This window comes from Periplaneta americana, chromosome 2, assembly GCF_040183065.1.
Source record: "Periplaneta americana isolate PAMFEO1 chromosome 2, P.americana_PAMFEO1_priV1, whole genome shotgun sequence".
Taxonomy (NCBI): Eukaryota; Metazoa; Arthropoda; class Insecta; order Blattodea; family Blattidae; genus Periplaneta; species Periplaneta americana.
The window spans coordinates 64,452,431-64,474,763 of NC_091118.1; the positions used below are offsets into that span (position 1 = coordinate 64,452,431).

Here is a 22,333-nt window from a genome sequence, read left to right on the forward strand (position 1 = left end):
TTCAGATGTACTAACAAAGACGTGTCCCAATGACGTCATTCATTCATTCAACATGTGAATTTAATTGACGTATCTTGTTTCAAGTGCTTATTCTCCAATAATTGTCTCTGCAGATGTAGAGCGGAGGTTTTCCATTTAAAAAAATTTCCTTCCTTGCAACAGAGCAAAGTTGTATTTTGAAAATTTGAAAATGATATTTACAGTTTATTATAACAAGGCACAGCAGGAATAATTGTTTCATCAACAAAACATAGCATTAAATGAAAATGCCATTTCGTTTGGTTCTACATATTCAGAGGAGAGTTCCATATAGAAGACAACTGTCTATCAGCAATCAATATTCCCACGCGAGGATGCAGAGATTGATATTTAATTATGTATATTAGTAATGTTGTTTATTGGTATCGTTTGCGTTGCCAAGAAAAACACATGTAGTTCAAAGTGAAATGCAGATTATGTATGTAGGCCACTATATGTCATTAAACTATAATATTTATTTATTCTGAAATACGTTTACTTGACAGTCACTGAGCTACGAATACCTATACTACGTTTCACCATTCTTTATAATACTCCAAATCCCTTTCCCTGGTTATAAGGTAATAATCTCATTTATACTTTTTATGCAATCATACGCAATGCTCTAAGGCAAAAAATTTAGACAAGAGCAGGACCCACTCAAAGTTACATTTATTGTTCTTTGTGATTAAGAAGGTGTATTATTCACTCATTCTGTTTTCATAATTGAAATGTTTGTTGATGCTGCATATTACAGTTACTTTGTGGAATATCAAATATACGACTAGCAATACGACAGAAGCGCCGAAATCTCTTGAATACTTATCCCATTATCCTTCGCAAGGACGCTCGTTGCCACGTGGGTGCTCAAGTGATTACTGCAGGTGAATTTTATAATTCTGGAGCATCCTCCGTATTCTCCGGTTATGAGTCCCTGCGTTTACGACCTTTTCCCTACGACAAAACCACTGGCAGGGGTAAGCTTTAGAAATAGACAGGTCATTATAACAGTTGTAGAGCAATCAAGTAGAAGCTTAGAGGAAAATGACGCTGTGGATGTTATTCGTCGCCTTCCAGAGGTGTGACGAAGGGTACGTGATACTGGAGGAGATTACTTTCAAGAACTGCAAATATGTCAATCGTGAATAAATAAGCAGTTGTTCTTAATCAAAGTGTTGCCACTAATTTTCGAATGATCCATGTAAAGTATTTGTATTTCATGATTATTGACATATTCGCACAATGATTTAATTTCGTATTATTTTGAGAGTTTCTTTTGCTTAAATATGGTATTTCAGGTATCTAGAAGAGTAAATATTACATTATTGAATATTTCGCGCGTATCGCCATTACAAAAGAAAAAAAAAAACTGTCTCTACTTATGATTTACCAATATCCCTAATTGAGAAGGAACATTTAAGAAATGTAATTACAATTACCATCGCAATCTACAAATAGGCCTACAGATTAAAAGATAAGATTTCAAGAATAATTACAATTATTGGGGCATTGTTGGCTTGCTAACCCGGATGTCCGCGTTAATAACCCAGTTAATGCATGCCGAATTTGTATTGGCCACGAATTATCATCACTGTACTTTCGTTTCTCAAGCCATTATTGAATCAATGCTGCTGCAGTTGGCAGAGTTAAGACCGTAAAGCCTTCTCTTCCACTCAACCAGTATTAGAATAGCATACATAAAATGGCAGAAATACAGGAACAATATACAATTTTTTTTTGTTTTTAAACAGATTTTATTGCAAGCAAAAATTAAATACAGTAACAAATATTTTACAAATATTATTGTAATACTCGTATATGAACATTCTTCAAAATTCGAAATTGATTAGGCCTACCAATCTCATAGTAAAATAGCCTACATATTAAAATTTATTGTATAACTACAATGTAACTGGGTCACACCCGGAAAAGCAAGATGCTTGAGGTGGGGTGTGACCAAGAATGAAAATTGGATAAAAGAAAAAAAAATAAATGAAATAATAGGCTAATAATAATAATAATAATAATAATAATAATAATAATAATAATAATAATCATCATCATCATCATCATCATCACAACTATGATTGAACTGTTAAATATAAATATAATTACACACAAAGTTTAAAAAGAATAAGAATAAAAACAAAAACAAGCAAACAAACCAACGGTACTATAGCCTACAGTATACATAAACATACTAAGTTAAGAATACAACATTGTTAAGGTGACAGAAAAAATAAATAAAGAATAAGAATTTACATGATTATAATTTTAAAAACAATTCAAGCACTTGTTTTTTGAATAATGTATTGTTTAATAATTTTAGTTTAGGATTCCTCTTTATAAAATCATTATAATAATCTTGGACTGTAATTAGAACTGTGCCTAAATAATAATAATAATAATAATAATAACAACAAAATGAAAAGTCTAGTTGCATGTAATTCTAAGAATTAAACAAATTATTGTAATCTGAATCGAAGTAATTGTTAAAATAACAAAGAAAATTTGTTAAAAATAAAAATCGTGTATTAGAAAAAATTATATTTTAGGAAAGCTCACAGTCTAAGCAGTTTATTTGACACCCGGGTTTTGAAATTAGCAATTCACACTATAATCATTAACATAATGATCAGCGAAAATCATGGTGGTCGCAACGTAACTGTGTGGCTAAAATGGACACATCTTAAGCAAATAAGAGACAATTTTTAAATTACAGAGAATAGAGTTTGGAAGATGGCCGTTAACAATTCATTTGACGCAACTTAACATGAAATAGCGGTTTTACTAGTTACTGGTAAACATGTCCCGGGGGAAGTAAAAGCAATTTCACACTTCAATTCTCCATACAGATAACCAGTGGCACATTAAGTGAATATTTATGTAGCGTAGCGGTCGGTCTGTAACTATGGCACAGAGGGAGTCGCCACGACAGCTACTTGCTCCAGTTACATCGTGAAATTGTCTAATACCCAACACAATGCAGTATTCTTCCTAATACATGGTGAGCATGAATGATTTAGACTATTTCACAGCCATCTTATATTAATCACATTGAAGCTACAGCTATGGAATTCGATTGGAATTACAGAGCAATGACCAAAGTTGTATATAGGTGGCTATGGTAGCCTGTGCATAGTAACAATTTATGCATGTAAGCATGTATTTATTAACACTACAATTGGGTACACACCCGGTGGCAGTGATATAATCATAACAATAATAACATTAAAATAATTACAGTAATAAAATTATAATAATTACAGGAATAAAAATAAAATAATAGTAAATTTAATTCTAACTATAAATAAATAAATGCAATAAATCTAGGACTATAAATAAAAACTATGATATAATAACGCCTACTATAAGCAAAAGTAAACCTAACTTACAAGTACTTCTATTAAACCCAACTATTAACTTAAGTAATTACAAGTCACTTTAATTAATTACATATCAACTTAATTAATTACATGACACAACTTGGATAATTACACTGCACCTGCAATTACATTTCCAGTCTAATCTTCTCAATATTTCCTTAAATGTATTGATTTTGAGAGGACCACCCTGAAAGATTGCCGCAGGTAAGCTGTTCCAATCTACTATTGTGAGGTTAATAAAGGGAAATTTTGCCACGTCCGTTCTTTGTTTTCTGCATTTAAACTCCCTAATATGATCAGCCCTGCCTACGTATCACTAATCTAGCATAGATGTCGGTCCAAACTGTGTGTCCCGTTTGTGCCTTAAATAATGCGCTCAGTCTGGTTTTTTGTCGCTTTGATTTGAGCAATTCCCACCCTAAGTCTTTTACTAATTCTTTGCCATGTCCCTTTCCCATTTTGACATATTTTGATGCCCTGTGTTGGACCTTTCCTACTGAATCTATTTGGTTACTATTGAATGGATTTAGTACAGGGCTGGGCAGCAAGAGCGGATTCTACTCTCCCAAGGGGAGCCATATGATTTCTCTTCATCCCCTTTCTTCCCCGCCGAACACCGCGCAGCGTTGATTCAGTGACGGATGAATATTAAGCGTCCCCGTTTAGAGTCTAGTTCCGCACCCGATGCCCTGCCCTGATTTAGTAAATGATAAAAATGACTTCAACTTTCAACAGGACAGCGCACCGCCGCATTTTCACCACGAAGTACGCAGGTACCTTAATACCCATTTACAAAGACGTTGGATAGGACGTGCAGGAGAGAACGATTTCAATCTTCCAAGATGGCCTCCCCGTTCGCCAGATCTAACGCCCTCCGACTTCTTTTTGTGAGGTTACATAAAGGAAGCTGTGTTCGTTCCACCCTTACCACATAGTCTTGCAGCGGATTACCAGAGCTGTTGACAGCATTGATAGTACCATGCTGAGAAGAGTATGAGAACAGTTTCATCACCGCGAGGACTGGCCATGTCGTACGGGACAATCATAATGAGCAGCTTTAAAAATTGAGAGATACATAAGAAACCCGATTATCCGTCACCCGTGGATTGGTGGATTACCCGACTTTCTTTAGTTTTTTTTTTTTTTTTTTTTTTCAGAAAAAATGAAGTACTGTACACTTTTTAGTACGAATTTTGTCTACAGAGTTAGAGGCGATTCATCTGGATTCAATTTTACGGTTGGGAAAATACCTTCTAATGAAGATGCTGAATATTTGTTCTGTGCTTTTCTTAGTAGAGGCCATTTTGACTTTGCAATTTTGTTAATCTTGTAACTTGTTAATAGTATTCCATATTTGTACCTTCATTTTTATGAAGGAAATATGTTAGAATTTGAGGAAATTACTTTTTTCAAACATTTCATAACATTTTTTATGAACTTCTAAGCCCGGTGGACAGGGGCATTCAGCAATAAACAGGACGATACTTTACGTTCAGTATTGAAAACATGCAAGTTAAAAAAACAAACAAACAAACAAAAAAAATGGTATTCCACATTCGTAACAGTTTCTCTACTGTGTTTGATTGAGAAAAATCAAGTTTGATTAAGACAAGGGAAGTCGAGAAAATTAAGATTAACACAAGTTAGGTTAAATTTCGGGAAGAATTTAATCACCAGTTTCCCGTTTTAAGCCCACATTATACCCAAAAATGTGGCCAACACCTGTCTTCCTTAATCACAAATTTCACTCGAATTAACGGCAATTTTAATACGGGCTTCTCATGTGGGAAACCAATGCTGTAGCGGTGTTGTAGATCTGATTTTACATAAGGAAATTCGAACTGAAGACTGAGTAACAAGTGAAAGGCAACACCGCAGTGTCACAGCATATAAATTGCGAAGTGGTTATCATGCGACAGCCATTGCTTGCAATTTGACAGTCAAAGCTGAATATAGATTAGAGTTAATTGTGCTGTCTGTTTAGCGACATTCTTTTAACTGATGAGCCTGTTACGATTACACAGTTCTCTATTGTGACAGTGCAGTGACTCACATTATACTGCTGTCTACATACGAAGCATTTCAATTCACCGGATTCGAGTAACGGTGATATCAAATGAAATTTATGGCAGACAAAGAATGATAATGGTAGGCCTAATTCTAGAGGTGACACGATAACAATAACTGTTAATTCTTTATCTAAAGCCTTTTAAGCTACAGAAGTTACTCAGATACGACATAATGAAACTATTATATTTATAGATAACGTCTCTTCGAAGCCAAAACAGATATTCAGAGAAGCTAGATCACAATATTTATTTATTTATTTTATTGGGTTATTTTACGACGCTGTATCAACATCTATGTTATTTAGCGTCTGAATGAAATGAAGGTGATAATGCCGGTGAAATGAGTCCGGGGTCCAGAACAGCATTTACTCGTATTGGGTTGAGGGAAAACCCCGGAAAAAGCCCCAACCAGGTAACTTGCCCCGACCGGGATTCGAACCTGGTTTCTCCGCCAGACGCGCTGACCGTTACTCCACAGGTGTGGACTAGATCATAATATATTACAATAATTGAATCGATGATTGCAAAAACACCATAAGTCACAGAATATAAATTCTCAGAAAACTTGAAGAAACATTATATTGGCTAAATGAATTGAAATAAAAAGTTAGAAAATAAACTGATTATAGAACGCATTATTTCACATAATATCCCAAAAGTTGAAATTAAAAATGGAGCTGCAAATGTAAAAAAAATAAATAAATAAATAAATAAATATTTTTGTTACGTGGACTTAGGTTGTTTTTGCAACTAGTTCTAAAAAATTGGTATTTGATCTAAAAACAATATATTCAGATTCTTTAAATTATAAATTAACTTTAATTAAATCACAGAAAATAGATTGGTAAGCATTTCCATTGTATTAACACTACACTTTTTATGTTTTAATATTTTCCACATTATTTTATTATTTATTATATGAATTTTGCTTGCAACTGAACATTAACAGAAGCATTCTTTTCTGTTCAAAAACCTTAGGATGCATACACTTCACTACAGCTGTTGGCTATGCCAGTATTTTACTCCAGAAAGAAGATTAATCATCATCAGGGACATACTGAACACACTTCCTAATGTCTCCCAGTTTCTTTGCACATACTGGTACTCTTCCATCTGTGTAGGCTTCTTTTGTTGGTAGCTCTGGTTTTCCATTGTGGTCTATTTTCAAGGAAAAGCTGTGATTTTGAAGACCATGAATGAATTCCTTAGCCACAACAACTCCTGGTGTTGACGTGTTCTAGCAAAAATGGTGAAATGATGATATGTTCACTTGGACTTTGTTGGCTCTTGGTACATCTCTTGTTGCAGTCTCCACAGAAAAGCAAGTTGCACTATATTATTCTATTTTGGTGTTCTTTGGGTGGTATCCACTAATTATGAGTAAAATAATTGTTGTTTTCAATTTTACAGAGATTTATATTTTTCGAAAGAGGTTAAGTACCCTAACAGTTCGGTAATGGAGGTCGCATACAAAATTCTCGCCCAAAAGTGGGTCGCGCCATCAAAAAGTTTGGAAACCACTGCTAGGCCTTCACGTTGATTGTAAAAAGAACCGGAATCCTACACTTCGGGTGTTTTTACTCTCAACGCAGTATTGATCGTCATTATTATTATTATTATTATTATTATTATTATTATTATTATTATATCGGTTGTTTTTCTACTCGGACTGATGCATCTATATGCGAGGTAACGGCTACAGTGCATAACTCATTTTGACCAAGGGTGTTTTTGCAATCAGCGATTCAATTGCGGTTATTTAACTCCTTTTAACTAAACTATTCAGAGCCAATGAAATTGCAAAATTTAGTTTTAATTTTATTTATTTTAATTTTATTTTAGGGGAGTGAAGTAGGCCGTCTCACCGCGGTGCCCCATGGACTGACATCAATCTGACTGATACCAGGAAAAAGGCCTATTACTTATGCAGAAATGGTTGTTGTTATTTGGGGTATTCGGCCTTTCGATTAAATGAATATTTAACGAAACCTTACTCAAGCATCAGGCACCCCAAAAATAATATTCAATTATCGTCCGAGTCTAGCGCGTAGAGCTGTTGAAAATGCCTTCTGACATCAGAGTTTAGACAAGGTCTATGATTCTAGCACTTGGGGAAGTAGAATTGGTAGTTATGTCGATTATTCATCTAAACATTTTTTTAAGTTCATCACCTAATAGTCCTAATATATACAGAGTAGAAGTGAAATAGCCTTGCAGATTTCCAGAGCGAATAGCTCATGTTGTATGTAACAAAAACTATATGATATTGGTGGAAAGTTAATAGTTTTTCAGAAAAAAAAAAAAGTTTTTTTTTTTTTTCGAAATGTTTAAGAATCTCTTATTCGGTAACTATTGCGAGTAGGATCGTGATTTCTGTCCACATTGATAGGAAATCTAATAAAGAATAATTTGCTTCTGGCGTATTTCAATAGCGTGCACGGTTTTCGTGTAAATTTAATTTTTAAAACCCCTAAAATCAAACCACCGCACGAAACAAAGGCGTGGAAACTTACGTACGAAGACTCACCTAGTTCATTTACCTCTTACATCTGTATACGAGTAGGATGTTTTAGCGACGATGTTGCCGGACTGCTGAAACTTCAAACTTAATTTTCTAATTAACCGTACATTTGGTCACAAACGTAATATAGGTTTTCTATTCATTTACGTGTACCTTATCGTCTCTTTCAATCTGCAAGGTTATTTCACTTCCACCCTGTATATAGGCTGCACATCCCAAGGTTTATATAATAGTTTCAAAAATTGGGTTCGTAGTTCCAGGAGCACAGAAGAATCTCGTTAGTAACATGACATCGATGTTGCCACTAAGAATAGTGTATATCCAGTGATTTATATTGGGTGTGCAGTGTGTTGTAGTGAAAGTGCAGTGAGCTTCAAAGCAAATTCTGACAGTTATAGTGGCAGAGAAGAGAGATTGATTTCAGTGAAAGGGTGTGAGTTATAGTGAACGTGCTAAAATAGCTTGCAGCAAGGTCTAGCTTAGGTTAATATAGTAAGTACGATTCTATGGAATAATAAGGGTGTAATTGAAGGGTCCAGAACCATTTACTAAAACCGTAGAAAACAAGGGTTAAAAGAAGTTGTTACCATAATTTAATGGAAACATATAGCAAGTAAACTAAAGTATACACATTAAAACTAAATGATATGTCAATCTTCATTAAACTATGGTATTCACTTAGCTTTAACCCTTGCCTTCTCCGTTTTTTAATAAATGGCGCTTGGCCCACTATGGCTCTGAATCCTTCAATTGATGTTTTGTTATTTGAAGTGTTGTATCAGTGAAAAAGTGTGTTGTGTCAGTGAAGTGTGTTTGTAACAATGAAGTTTTATAGTTTATAGTGGTAATTAAAAGTATTTGGACAGTGAAATGTTTTTGCAGTATTAGTGAAATCAGGATAGTGTCGGTGAAATGTGTTGTAGTTCCAGTGCAGTGAGTGATTTGACAGCGAAATGAGTGTAGTGCTGAAAGGTACTTGTGCATTTATGAACATATCATATATACTCGTGAGTTTTAGTTCGAACTTCGGGTTAAGATACAAATTAGATTTACTTGAAATGCTATTTTAAGTAACCGTGTTTCATGTAATTTAGGATGTTCTTTGTTAACATTATTATTATTATTATTATTATTATTATTATTACTTCATTATTATATTATTAATTGCAATTATTGAGTGTAATTAGTTACCACTGCCACCGGGTATTTACCCATTTGCAATATAAATAAATAAATAAATAAATAAATAAATAAATAAATACATACATACATATGCCTAGATCAGCACCATTTTCAAATAACAGGCTAAATAAGGGATGAATTGACTGATCACTCTGTGAAAGAAGGAAAATTGTCGTGGCGAAATACATATTCTTAAAGATTGAACTTACCATGCGGGATTGTGTTCTTAATTTATTTCTTTCGCTTAATAGAGACATCGCCTCGTATGCAAACTACATATTAGTAAAAAAAAATTGCGATTCTCCTGAAAGTAGACATTAATTAAAAGAAATTGAAATTTTAAAAAATTGTAATGAAGGAGCATGTAAATATTTATACAGAATGATTCACAAATATTTACCGCCACTTACGGAGACATTCCGAGCAAAAAATGCAATATATAAATGTGTCCTAATCTCAATATTTTCCGAGTTACACTAATTTGAAGTTGTTAGCAAAATACCTCTTTTCTTCAGTTTTAAGGGTAAAAACATATTACAAAGAGAGAAAGAACTATTCAGAAGTATAATTTATTTAATTGGCTATTGTTCTGAAGCTAAAAATGTGTTGTTAATTGCTTTGTACAGATTTTGTTTTTCAATTTTAACTAAAAATTACATCATTCTTACGCACTTGCCACAAAAATTGTTACAAATCATACAACTTTAGGAACTTGATTATTTACAGTTTAACTATGCATCCTGATGTACAAACTTGAAGAATTTACAAGAGTGCCGTGATTTGTAACAATTGTTGCGACAAATTCGTGAGAAAAATGTAAAAAGTTGTAGTTACAAATCGAAAAAAAAAAAAAAAATCTGTACGAAGCAACTATGGAATTCACAGCACATTTTTAGCTTCAGAATATTAGCTAATGAAAGAAATGATACTCCTGAATAGTTCATTCTTTATCTATAATATTCTTTTACCCTTAAAACTAAAAAATAATGGTATTTTACAAACAACTTAAAATTAGTTTAACTCTGGAAATATTGAGATTAGTACAAATGTTTATATGACATTTTTTGCTCAGAATGTCTTCGAAAATAAGCTCCGTAAGAGACGGTAAATCCTCGTGAATCACCTCGTATGTACTGTAGATACTTTAATCACATAATAAATTATTCATTCAATGTATCTCATTTTAGAGAGGAGATATATTGTTGAATGTTAATTAAAAATTATAGGTAGGTAGGCCTATTAAAAATATTTAATAAATCAATGCAAAGTAATTAATAAGTATATCTTTACTACATAGTTGCAAAATGTGACAAATTTAAAGTGAATTTACGTGCCTTTGTTAGAATTGAAATAAAGGACGTCACAATATTCATATCAGTATCATTTCAGGCAAGTAAACAGGATTACGGACACCAGTTATTAGATAAAACACTTCCTCTACATATCGCTAAACTTAAACTTGTTCGCACCAGACATCGCACAGTGTGCAATAACGCAAATCTAGCTGGACAAAATTAATAACTTCTCTGCATTCCAACGGATTGTTATGAGACTTTATACAGACCTTATAGATAGCACATATTCTTTGTGTGCAAACTCTGACTACGATTGCGTAAGAATTACTTCTTTATACGGGGTAGTTTTAGACAAAAACAGTAACTTCGCTCTTATCTAACAGATTTTATGAAAAATTTTACGGAAGTTACAGGCAGGATATATTTTGTGTGTATAAACTATATTTACTGTTCCAAAAGAGGAAGTACCCCTTTACAGGAGGTGTATTTACACAGGATTAACTTCTCTCAAACATAACAGATTTTATGAAACTTTGTACAGGAGTTACAGGTAGCATATATTTTTTTCTATAAATTCTGATTACATCTATATGCTACCTGTAGACCTAGTAGTTGTACAAAGTTGCATCAAGAGAGAAGTTGTTAATTTTGTCTAAATTCACCACTATAAAGAGGCAATTCCTCTTATAAAACATAATCAGACTTTGTAGACAAAAAAAAATATATACATATTCCACCTGAAACTTCTGTATACCGTTTCATAAAAATCTGTTAGATAGGAGAGAATTTATTAATTTTGTTTAAATGCATCCCTAAAAGGAGTAGTTCCACTTATGGAATCGTAAATATAGTTTGTGCACAAAAAATATATGCTACCTGAAACTTCCGTACAGTGTATTATAAAGACCTTTTAGATAGGAGAGAAGTTATTAATTCTGTTTAAATGCACAGAGTTTGTACACAAATCATATGTGCCACCTGAAGTCATGTACAAAGTTTCATAACAATGCATTAGACTGCAGAGAAGTTATTAATTTTGTCCAGCTAATGATTTGCGTTCTAATTCACCGTGCGTTTGTTAAGGTTACATAAAAATGTGTCCAGTGCATTTTTAAACTGATATTCCATTTCATGTGAATAATACTGTAGGCCTAAAACACTCTCACAGTGATTAAAAACTTCCTTAGAAAATGATTCTTTTCTGCTGTTAAGCCAAACATGGAATAGTTACCGTACGCCCCACCACTGAAAGAATTAATTAATGATAAATGAGCAAGAACGCGCAAACTTTAAAACAAGGATTTAACACTCTAAATGATGCTGTATTAAATGGTAAAAGAATTGTTGTAACCGGACGTGACCGGCTACACTAAAACTCACATTATATTTGGAGGACTTTAAAAATATAAGTTTTTCAATTATAATATTTAAACCCTACTGTAAGAAGGAAACTACTTTATAAACTTGTAATTGAAGTTACATTAGTAAGAACATACCTATATGAACAAATTCCATGTCTCACAACACAATAAATCACTAACAATTGACTCTTTTTCACCCATATAGTAAGCCTCTCTCTCTACGACTGAACCGGAGCTAGAAGTGTTAGGAAGAACTCAAAGTTTATACCCTTCTAAATATAGCTTGCCGCTGATAAATCAGTAAAAGCTATTTCTCACAACATTCTTCAAATATTAAAGGACACGAATTCACATTCACCTATCCATAACTAAATAAGTCGAAATTTGATTTTCGTCCACCTAGATCGGGAAAATTGCACACTGTGCGTCGTCTTCAAACCAGCAGTTCTGGTGACAAAATTACCAAGTTGGCAACTCTGTTCCTTTTCGTTCGCAACAAAAACCGACAACAAACGAATCGCAGCGGCGCGGCGATGTGCTCGGTGAACGTTGCGTGTTGCGCTCTGTCGTGATCCACATCAAGTTGCATAACGTGTTGCTCAACACGCTATGCAACGTCCGTTGTGTGTACGCTGCCTACAACACGCTAGTTCGTTGTGAACTTGCGCATGCACAGTTGGCAAGTAGATATGCGAGTTCTAGAGGTAGAAATAGGTACTACGGTAGCACGCAAGATCCTGCAGTGCTCCGGTTTGTTCTTTGGTGCTGTGTGCGTGTGTTTTTATAGGAATGGCGTTTGAGTGGGGAAGAGACAACATACTCCTTTTGGCCGAGCTACTAAAAGCTAATAAGTGTTTGTGGGATGTGACAAAAAGAGAGTACAAAGACAGGCATATGAAGAAAGACGCTTATCGTACTATTTCACTCCAGTTGGGAACAAGTCCTGAAGAAGTTGAAAAGAAGGTACATATAATGAAGACGCAGTTCATAAGAGAATGGACGAAAGTGAAGAAAAGCAGAGTTTGTGGTATTCGAAATGACATTTATGTACCTAAATGGTACGCATTCCAGCCTCTTAGCTTCTTGAAGGACGTGTACACTACCAAGAAAAACAAAACCAATGATGAGGTAAGGAAATTGTATTCTCTTTAACAATGTAAAGGCCACCGGCGTGGCTCAGTCGTTTAAGGCGCTTGCCTGCCAGTCTGAAGTTGGGCTAGGGCACGGGTTCGATCCCCCCCTTGGTCTGATTACCTGGTTCCGTTTTTTCCCCGAGGTTTTCCTTAACCGTAAGGTGTATACCAGGTAATGTATGACGAATCGTCGGCCTCATCTTGATTTCTCGCTATTACCAATCTCATCGACGCTAAATAACCTCGTAGTTGATACAGCGTCGTTAAGTAATAAACTAAAACAACACTGTAAATAAAGTACCAGCCAGCTGGTAAAAAAACGGGGTAAGCCTCATGCGGGGTAGAAGTGAAATTTCTTTAAATTGTGACTGTCGCTTGAAGGACAATTCAGGTTTGTTACATTCATGTGGAAGGAGAAACAAACATTTGTTTACGTACTGTAAAGTCCACTGGTCTAGAGGAGAAGGTGGAAATATGGGCTACCATTTTGTTTTCCTCATAATGGAAAATGGTGTGGCATACTACTTGGAAATCTTATTGATATACAAAGTAATCATTCATATACAATTTTTCCAGTCTTAAAGGTCAATAGTTGCAATAGATATTTGCATATAATTAATTTTGAAAAGAAGAACTGCTCCTCTATAGGTTGTGAGGTCTAAACAGAGGCTACCACAAAAATTTGAAAATAAAATTGGGGGGGGGGGAATAAAGAAATATAAGTAGGAAACCTGTGTCACATCAGTGGCAATATTCTGCAACAAATAACGCATATCACGATAGTGAAAATACGGGACGTGTTAATGTGCTGGTAACGTGGGCTACCTATCCCATATTTGACAAATAGCGGTAGCCCATATTAGCAGAATCAACTCATGAAGGTTTCTAAGATTATGTATGGTAATTGTTGTTCTAAATAAACATTACTCTTATGCCATGCGATAGAGCTATTCTTAATCAGTGCAACACATCAAGTTTGAATTTTAAACACGAAATATATTTCTTTCAATAAAATTGAAACTACATACCTGCAAAAACTTCGAAATTGATGAAAAACAGACTGATGTACACGTGATGTACTTTTAGAGCTTTTTCGCTAGATAACAACACCATATATAGTAAAAAACGAGGTAGCCCATATTACCACTCCTAGTCCATATTTCCACCTTCTCCTCTACTAGTTGTTAAAAGCTCAGTATTACAAGACGTTATGATTGTGATATGGACTTCGTTATTAATGTCTTTCCTTTGTATTAATGACGTTAATTTCCCCAACAGATAATCGAAATTGTTCCCTGGGATTCCTATAAAAATGTTTATAGGATACTTGATCTTTTCCATAACATTCGTGAAGCCTTCGTAGTAGACAGAACATCAGATCAAGAAAGATGAGAGATGAAGAGTAACGAAGTTGTGCCACATAAATGGCGTGTTCTGTGATGCAACTTTTTGTAGTCTTGTTATTTGTGAAGTTGTGTAACTCGAACTCTGTGCAATTGATCGATTTACACGCAACTTTTGTTGCGCAATTCAAAATTGCATGCAATTTAATTTGCACCGTGGACGAGTATCGTAAGGAATGTGATGTGCAATTATTAAAAAAATTCCCTTATTTCAACTTGACCTGCAGATGTGGTTCCATCCATCTACTATACTTAATTAGCCTATTGTAAAGGATAATCAGAACAAATCGAAGCACCTTAGGTATAGCCTAGTCATAGGAATGAAAGGATTGCTAGGGGCACTGATCTAGCTACACGTTGCTAATTTCAATCAGTTGTGGTCAATACTAGTAATTCTATCTATTAAAAATTTACAAATTAGTAGTGAATAATAAATTTGTATCAACAAAAGCCGCCCTAAATAAGGGTTCATAGATCGACCTAGCAATCCATTCACAATGAACAATGATTAAAAACGATTAAGTATGTGACAATTTGAAAGACAAAAACATTAAGATAATGATGAGAAAACATAGGAAATAATTTACAATAGAGGTTTCTTGAGTACAAGTGATTACTAATTATAGCTAAGGACGATTTTAACACATGAGATCCCATGGCATCAATCGTTGCATCAGAAAATTTAAATTGTTTAAGTTGATTTAAAGTTTCTAGAGGGATCGTGCCACCGAACATGAGCCCAAAAACTGTCCAATGCGTGATGTGGTATTGTGCTCCGAGATGCTGACAACAAGGCTCATATATGACTTGTTTTCACGACACACCTCTTGTGGCTGTTGCTCATGCCTTTCGAAACAGACTATGGGATTAAGAATGACACACATCCTTCTGCCGATCAATTATGATGATACCAGCACATCTAGTAGAGCCATCAGAAGAGACGCAACTAACCTCCTCAACAACAAATAACATCCTAGAGAAAATGTGTCACGAAGACACTAAATTTAGGTACTTACGTATGCTTATTCGTATATCTATTGTAAAATTTTGTTCGCTGTAGTCTGTTGCAATCCTAGCCATGAGCTGGATGTTACGTGTATGTAAATGCTATGATATTGCTCTGCAATCACTATAGGAGCTTTCATTTCAGTACAGATTTGAAGGTCGAATAGCATATTAATAGATATACACAAAAGTAATAATTTAGTAATTTGGTTTATGTTGTGGAAGTGTTAGTTTTATCTATAACCAGTTTCAAATGTACCGTCACAATTTGATAGTACTCTGTGAAGAACCATGTGAACTGTAGCTCTTCCGTTTTCTTCCGAATAGTCGTTGCAATTGCCTACAAACACCCTATAACAGATTACATAACTGTTCATTCATACATAGTTTTCTGCCATTTGCCATTGCTATCCTCCTTTTCACTTCCTGTCAGCAGCTCATGTTACTAAGTAGTAGGCCCGGTTTCTTCAACCTTTGTTAAATTATAACAGTGTGTTATTCCATTTTAACTGTAAACTTAACAGTTGAAGCATTTATTCAACTACCATACTGTTAGTACTAACAGGCTGTTAAAACCTATGTTAATTTAACTGCCCAATTTCATGCAGTTAAATCATTTAACTCTCTGTTAGCATAGAAGTATTCAATATGGCTGGTGCGTTAGATGCTGAACTTATATATCTGCATTATTTAGAAAATGATATCCATGAATACATAAACAGAGCGGATGATTTCTGTGATTTGACAGACCAGAAGTTCATACAAAGGTATAGGCTATTTTCTGCCAAGCCACACTTTTCGCTTTCAACTTAGATCCGTTTGTTTGTTTATTCTCATTAATTGGTTTATACTGGGAACTAATTTCCAGCAGAAGGTTTCTTTCGAAAGAAGAAAAATTAGTCCCAAGATTTCTTTTTGTTCCAGTGTTTTCCATTTCATAATAGCAATACCAATACGCCGCTCCACGCTAGAAATACTTTTATTCTCTTTGAATCAAACAACGGAAACAAGCGAGAATCGCAATTGTCAGAGTTCAGAAAACAGAAGTGAGCCTATACTTGGTTATAGGTTATGGTTAAACTCTAGAATCTCTGGTCCTAACAGAGAGTTAACAAACAGAATGTTAAAATGTGAAATGTAAAGTCGAAGAAACGCAATATTTTTAACAGCAATTCATACTTTTAACTTACAGTTAATTAACGCTATGTTAGGTGCATTATAACAAAGGTTGAAGAAACCGGGCCATAGGCTAGTACACCCCCAAGTACTGTATTTGGAGCTGTCCACTTGTTCTACTACTAATAACATAGAAAGGCATCATTTTTATTGTTTTAATGTGAGTAAATTTTTTATTGCTGACAGTAATTTGTTAAACTAATGTCTTGCCCTTTATTTTCGGACAGATGAAATTTTATTCTATGATACGAGTAGAAGTACAAGAATGTAAGGACAGAGTTATGCAACAGACCAACCAAACCAACTAGCAAAATCACTTTTCAACTGACTGACTCTGGACATGGAAGAAAATAATTTCAATACAGACAGGGCATTATTCACCATTATAATGAATATGATCTAAATTTTGAAATAAGTATGGGTTTGTCTTTGTCGCAGAATACCAACTGGAGGAGAAACAATTGAGTAACAACTAAAACTTAATGTTTGGAGTGGAAAATAAGAAATCATTTATTGAGATATTTTTACGATAGTTTGCTTGGAAATGACGCCAAAATCTCATTTTTACAAAATAGCTAGTTGGTCTGTTGTTGCGTAACTCCGTCCACATATAACTTACTGTAGGTTTTATTCTATTTTGATATAACTATCTAATCCAATAAGTGGAGCGGCAGCTCATTGAAGCCAAGAGCGACCAGCCGGTTGCTGGCCTCATGTCCACATAACTCAGCAGAGGTGAACGATCATCCAATCAGAACAGAGATAACGTTAAGTCAGCACGATTATAATCTTCCCAACATTTATGAATTGTTTATGCTTGTAATTTCAAGTAATTTGCATGATGTGTATTATCAATTTTTGTATGTCGCAACTGATTGAATTCTTTATGTTTTTAAATTGAATTAACTTACTTGCTATGTATTATATTTTATGCTCAACTGATGAATAATCGTCTGGGTTTGTAAATTTAATAATCTGATTGGCTATGTACTCTATATTTTTAGTAGAACCATCAATGTAGCTCAGTCGGCAGACTCGCTGGCCTGCTGATCCGGAGCTGCGCTCGGGCATGAGCTGGATCCCGTTTGGTCTGATAGGTTGGTTCCTCCCGAGGTTTTCCTCAGCCGTGGGGCGGATGCCGAGTGACCTATGGCGAGTCCTCAGCCTCACCTCACTTCATCCCTGTTTGGTCTGATTATTTGGTTGGGTTTTTCCGAGGTTTTCTCCAACCATAAGGCAAATGCCAGGTAATCCGTTGGCGATTCCCTTCCACATCTCACTCAATTTCGCCAAAAAAATTGTAATTGTAGACCTAATCTTCAAAAATTTTTATTTGTTCCATATCTTAAAGCTTTATTCCTAACGTAAGATCTAAGGAATAAAAAAAAAAAAAAAAAAAAAAAATCTGGTTTCCGAAATCGGACTTCGCTACCTAACGTAACTCCCTAAATTCATCACTATGCTGTGTGGACACAGCATGAAAAATTTCCTTTCTTTTGAGCATTCTTAGCACCGCGCATTTCGTAATGCAAGTCCTAAGCATTATGTCTTAGGCAGACCACGACGTTACGGGCCGAGTAATACAAAATGTCTAACATATAAAATATTAAATGTATTATGATGTATATTACATAGGTCATTCGAAAACTGGTGGCAACACTGCTAGTATTCACTTCCCCTAGTAAGCTGGTATTATAAGATGGAGTGTTGCAAGATGTGTTATCTGCAAGTTATAAGGTAAATAATCTCAACCTACCCTATATGCAGTGGTTGTAATAATAAAGACTTCTGCAACGCCCTAATGCAAAAGAAAAATGTAGACAAGAGCAGTACAATCTCAAAATTACGTTTATTGTTTATGATTATGAAGGTGAATCAATCATTCTATTCAAACTTATATGCTCGTGGATGCTGCATATTACAGTCACTTTTTGGAACATCATTTACGACCAGCAATGCTTCGAAAGCGCCAAAATCTCTTGAATACCCATCCCATTGTGATTTACGAAGATGCTCGTTATCACGTGGTTGCCCAAGTGGTTAATAATTTACTTAAAACAGGTGGAGCTGGGAAATTCTAGAGCTATTCTCTGCATTCGAGTTACTGCAACTGCGAATTTTTCTGTAAGATGAAAGAACCACTGAGAGGTGTACGCTTTAGAATAGAGAGGCCATTATAATAGTTGTAGAATAATCGATTAGAAGCTTACAGCAAAGTGACGCTGTGGATGGCATCTGTCGCCTTCTAGAAGTGTGGCGTAATATGTTATGTAATTGTGAATAAATATTTTTTATTTTAATGCAAATGTTGCCATTAATTTTTTAATGATCCATGTATTATACTGTTAATTCTTATCGTTAATTGTGTCACTTATGTCGAAGAATAGTGTCATGCAATTCTTTAAATAATGTAATACTCGCCACTATTGAATTGTATTGTGTATTGTAATTTTATTGTGATTGTTTATATTGTGTATACCACTGCCACCTGGTGCTTGCCCACTTGCAGTGTAAATAAATACATACATTAACCGAATTGGTAGCAAGGTCGATGGAGGGGTGAAGTGTGGCATAATAATCCAGGATCTTGCCAAGATTCCCAAGTTTGATTTGGATAAACAAAAATAGTTATATACGAGGGTCAGTCAAATAAAAACGAGAAATTATTTTTTTCTCCACAGAGGAATTTTATTTTTCAAAATAATCTCCACCAGTGTTTAGGCACTTATCCCACCTGCTCATCAGATTTTTTATACCTTGTTCATAAAAGTCTTTTGGCTGCTGGTGGCACCACTGCTACACTGCCTCAATCACGTCACCATCCGTCGCAAACCGGCGCCCTCACAGTTTATTTTTGAGCTTCCCGAAAATCTGAAAGTCACAGGGTGACAAGTCGGTCCCGAATGGTGCCGAGCTGTGTTTGGTCGCGCACTGTCGTGTGAGAAAATGACACCTTCACGCAAAAGTTCAGGTCGCTTGTTTTTTGAGCACGATGCAATTCAGTAAGGAAGCTTTCAGAGTATCGAGCGGAGGTGACACATTCTCCTCTCTCCATGAAGTGGCAGAGTAATGGACCCTCTGAGTCAAAGAATAGCATGAGCATCACCTTGCCTACAATTACTGTTTGTATGCATCTGGATTCTGACTAGTCTAATATGTAGCTAGTCGGCGATGTATGCTATGGAGGGGGGAAAGGAACTGGTCAACCTTCCTCATTATCTCCTGACTTAGTTTCCTCATAAGTGGTGCCGCCTTAGTATCAGTTGTGAGGTTCAGACCTGTCTTCGGGCAGTTGACTAAACATTTAACGACGGTATATCAACTATTAGCTTATTTAAGCGTCTATGAGAATTGTGATAGCGAGATGGTATTTGACGAGATGAGGCCGAGGATTCGCCATAGATTACCTGACATTGAGGAAAACCTCGGAAAAAACTCAACCCGTTAATCAGCCCAAGCGGGAATCAAACCCGTGCCCGGATCGGCAGGCAAACCCGTGCCCGGATCGGCAGGCAAGCGCCTCAGTTGACTGAGCTACGCCGGTGGCTCATGTATTTTTGGAAAGGTGATGGTCGTAAACAAGAAGTTGTGAACCACACACATTTAATGTCATTATTTTAGTTCTGCAATTATCATTGTTATATAAACTAATTATTTTGTATTTTTATACAGGTTCAAAAGACAGAAACAGAAGAGCTAGACGTCCACAAGGAGGTTGATGATCATGTTGCCATAGATTCTGGTGAATCAAGTCAGCCAAGCGTTACTCAACGCTGCAATACTATCAAGAGAAAAACTACTTCTGAGAGCCATCTTGACGACGTAAGAACAACAGTGACGTCAGTAGGAGACAACGCTGTCAGCAAAAAACACAGAGATGAGTTTATTATTTTTGCAGATTTCGTGGCAAGCGAGTTGAAGAAAATTAGTCACGACCAATATATGCTCGCTGTGACAAAAAGCAAAATTTCTCAAGAAATTTTCGATGCACAGCTAAGAGTAATCGAGAGAGAAAGCTCGTATAATTCATTACCCCTTCATTCCACCATTCGAAGTGCCACATCTACGCAAACCCATACTCCCACTCCTAACACACCCTTGTCAGAATGCAGTAATCACTCCACAAATGACCCTTGAAACTCACTCACTATACATGGGGTAAAACAACAAGACAATGTGTCTTGTGCAATTCTGTAAATATACTACCGAGTTTATTTGGATATTTCTATAAAAGCTCTTTAAAATAAATGTCATAATGTTAATTAACACAATGTCATCCTTCATTTCTCTCTAAATAACTGTAACCAAAACATCACATCCTTTAGGAAAAAGAATTGCTAAATATAGCTCTTTGAATATCTTGTGCAGGCATTTACTAGATTACCAGGAACCTGTTTCATAAAACTAATAGTCTTACTTACAAGTATAGTAGACTCAAATTTTAGAATCTTAAAACTAGAAACTTGTTAAATAATAGTAAGTAGAGTGGAACTAAAAGTTAGGAGTAGATACAGGGTGATTCAGGACCTCTGCAACAAACTCTGGGGATCGATAGATCTCGCAATGAGGATCGTTTTTCGTAAAACAACCCATGTTCTTCGATGCCTCGTGTAGGAGCTCCGCAACATCGGAAAAAAAAAAAAGAGACGGGTTTTGTTGACATTTACAGTTAATTATGAAATGAATTATTCATTTATTTATTCAAGTATCCTTGTGGACAGGTTACAAGTGTCCTATCATTTTAATGCCTCGTTTCAATGGAGCGCACTTCGAAACACGCTTAGCTGCTCATGGGAGATGTGATTCAACATAACGTCCCAACGGACTTCAACCTGGTTGTACGAGCTCATCTGACCAACATTTACGGAGAGCAATGGATATGGAGAGCCGGAACTTGCGTGGCCAGCGTGATCACCGGACTTCACGTCCTTAATTTTTTTGGGACATGTGAAGTAACACACCACTCGAATATTAACACCAGAGAGGAACAGACTATGCGAGTATTAGCTGTATGAATAAATCGAGGTCATTACCTTTACGTTGGCATGGAAAGAATATTGTTATGTTTCAATCAATTCTGTAGGCCTACTTGGCGTTCCATCCACACTTCGCATTCATGTAATTTTCAGGAGGTCTTAATATGCGGAACATCACAATAAAATTGAACAAAATTAAGTTACCAGCGTAATCTGGGCTGCGGAAGAGTTGCTCCTCAATTATTCACGCCTGCGCAGCGTTGCAGCGGTGAACTGTTTCTGCATAATTCATGTCGTCTGTGAGATCCCGCTTCTCAAATTTTCCATACCGTAATACAAGCGAAATGCTAACAGACAATCTGTAACAGGATGTAATGGAGTCCGGAGTTTTATGTCACTGGGGTGTATGGAGGAAGTGGACCGACAACAACGGTATAAAAAATCTGCTACAATTTCATCGTTGTAAGCCATTACAAGGATTGGAAACCGAATATGTATCCTCGAAGACCGCAGTCGCTTTGACACGACAGCCAACAGGATAAGAGATCAGATGGTGGTAGTTCATTTTACTCCGAAATTCAGAGACGCTGTGACAGCACCACAGTCTAGTATATACAGTCACGAAGCTCAATACGTAGTAAATATGCATCCACAGATACAGTGAGTGATCAAATTATTAGGGACACTTGGTAAAAGTAGGAATTTCATCTTCAAATCCATATAAAACACAAGTAATTAGGATTTTCTCAACTGTAAAAGCTTTATTACTCTAAATAGTGTTTTATAAACAATATTATTACATATTTAA

At 35.5% G+C, this 22,333-nt stretch overlaps 2 protein-coding genes across 5 annotated transcripts in view; one reads left to right on the top strand and one right to left on the bottom strand.

Annotated features, from left to right (window-relative positions):
• The window catches only part of Klp31E (kinesin-like protein 31E), a 517,900-nt gene that overhangs the window by 311,686 nt on the left and 183,881 nt on the right, over positions 1-22,333 (bottom strand). The gene's annotated exons all lie outside the window — the stretch shown is intronic.
• LOC138694300 (uncharacterized) lies at positions 12,145-20,854 on the top strand. Its single transcript, XM_069817883.1, has 2 exons — positions 12,145-12,960; positions 20,222-20,854. Exons 1-2 carry the CDS (start codon positions 12,622-12,624, stop codon positions 20,684-20,686), a joined length of 804 nt encoding a protein of 267 aa, XP_069673984.1. The 5' UTR covers positions 12,145-12,621; the 3' UTR covers positions 20,687-20,854.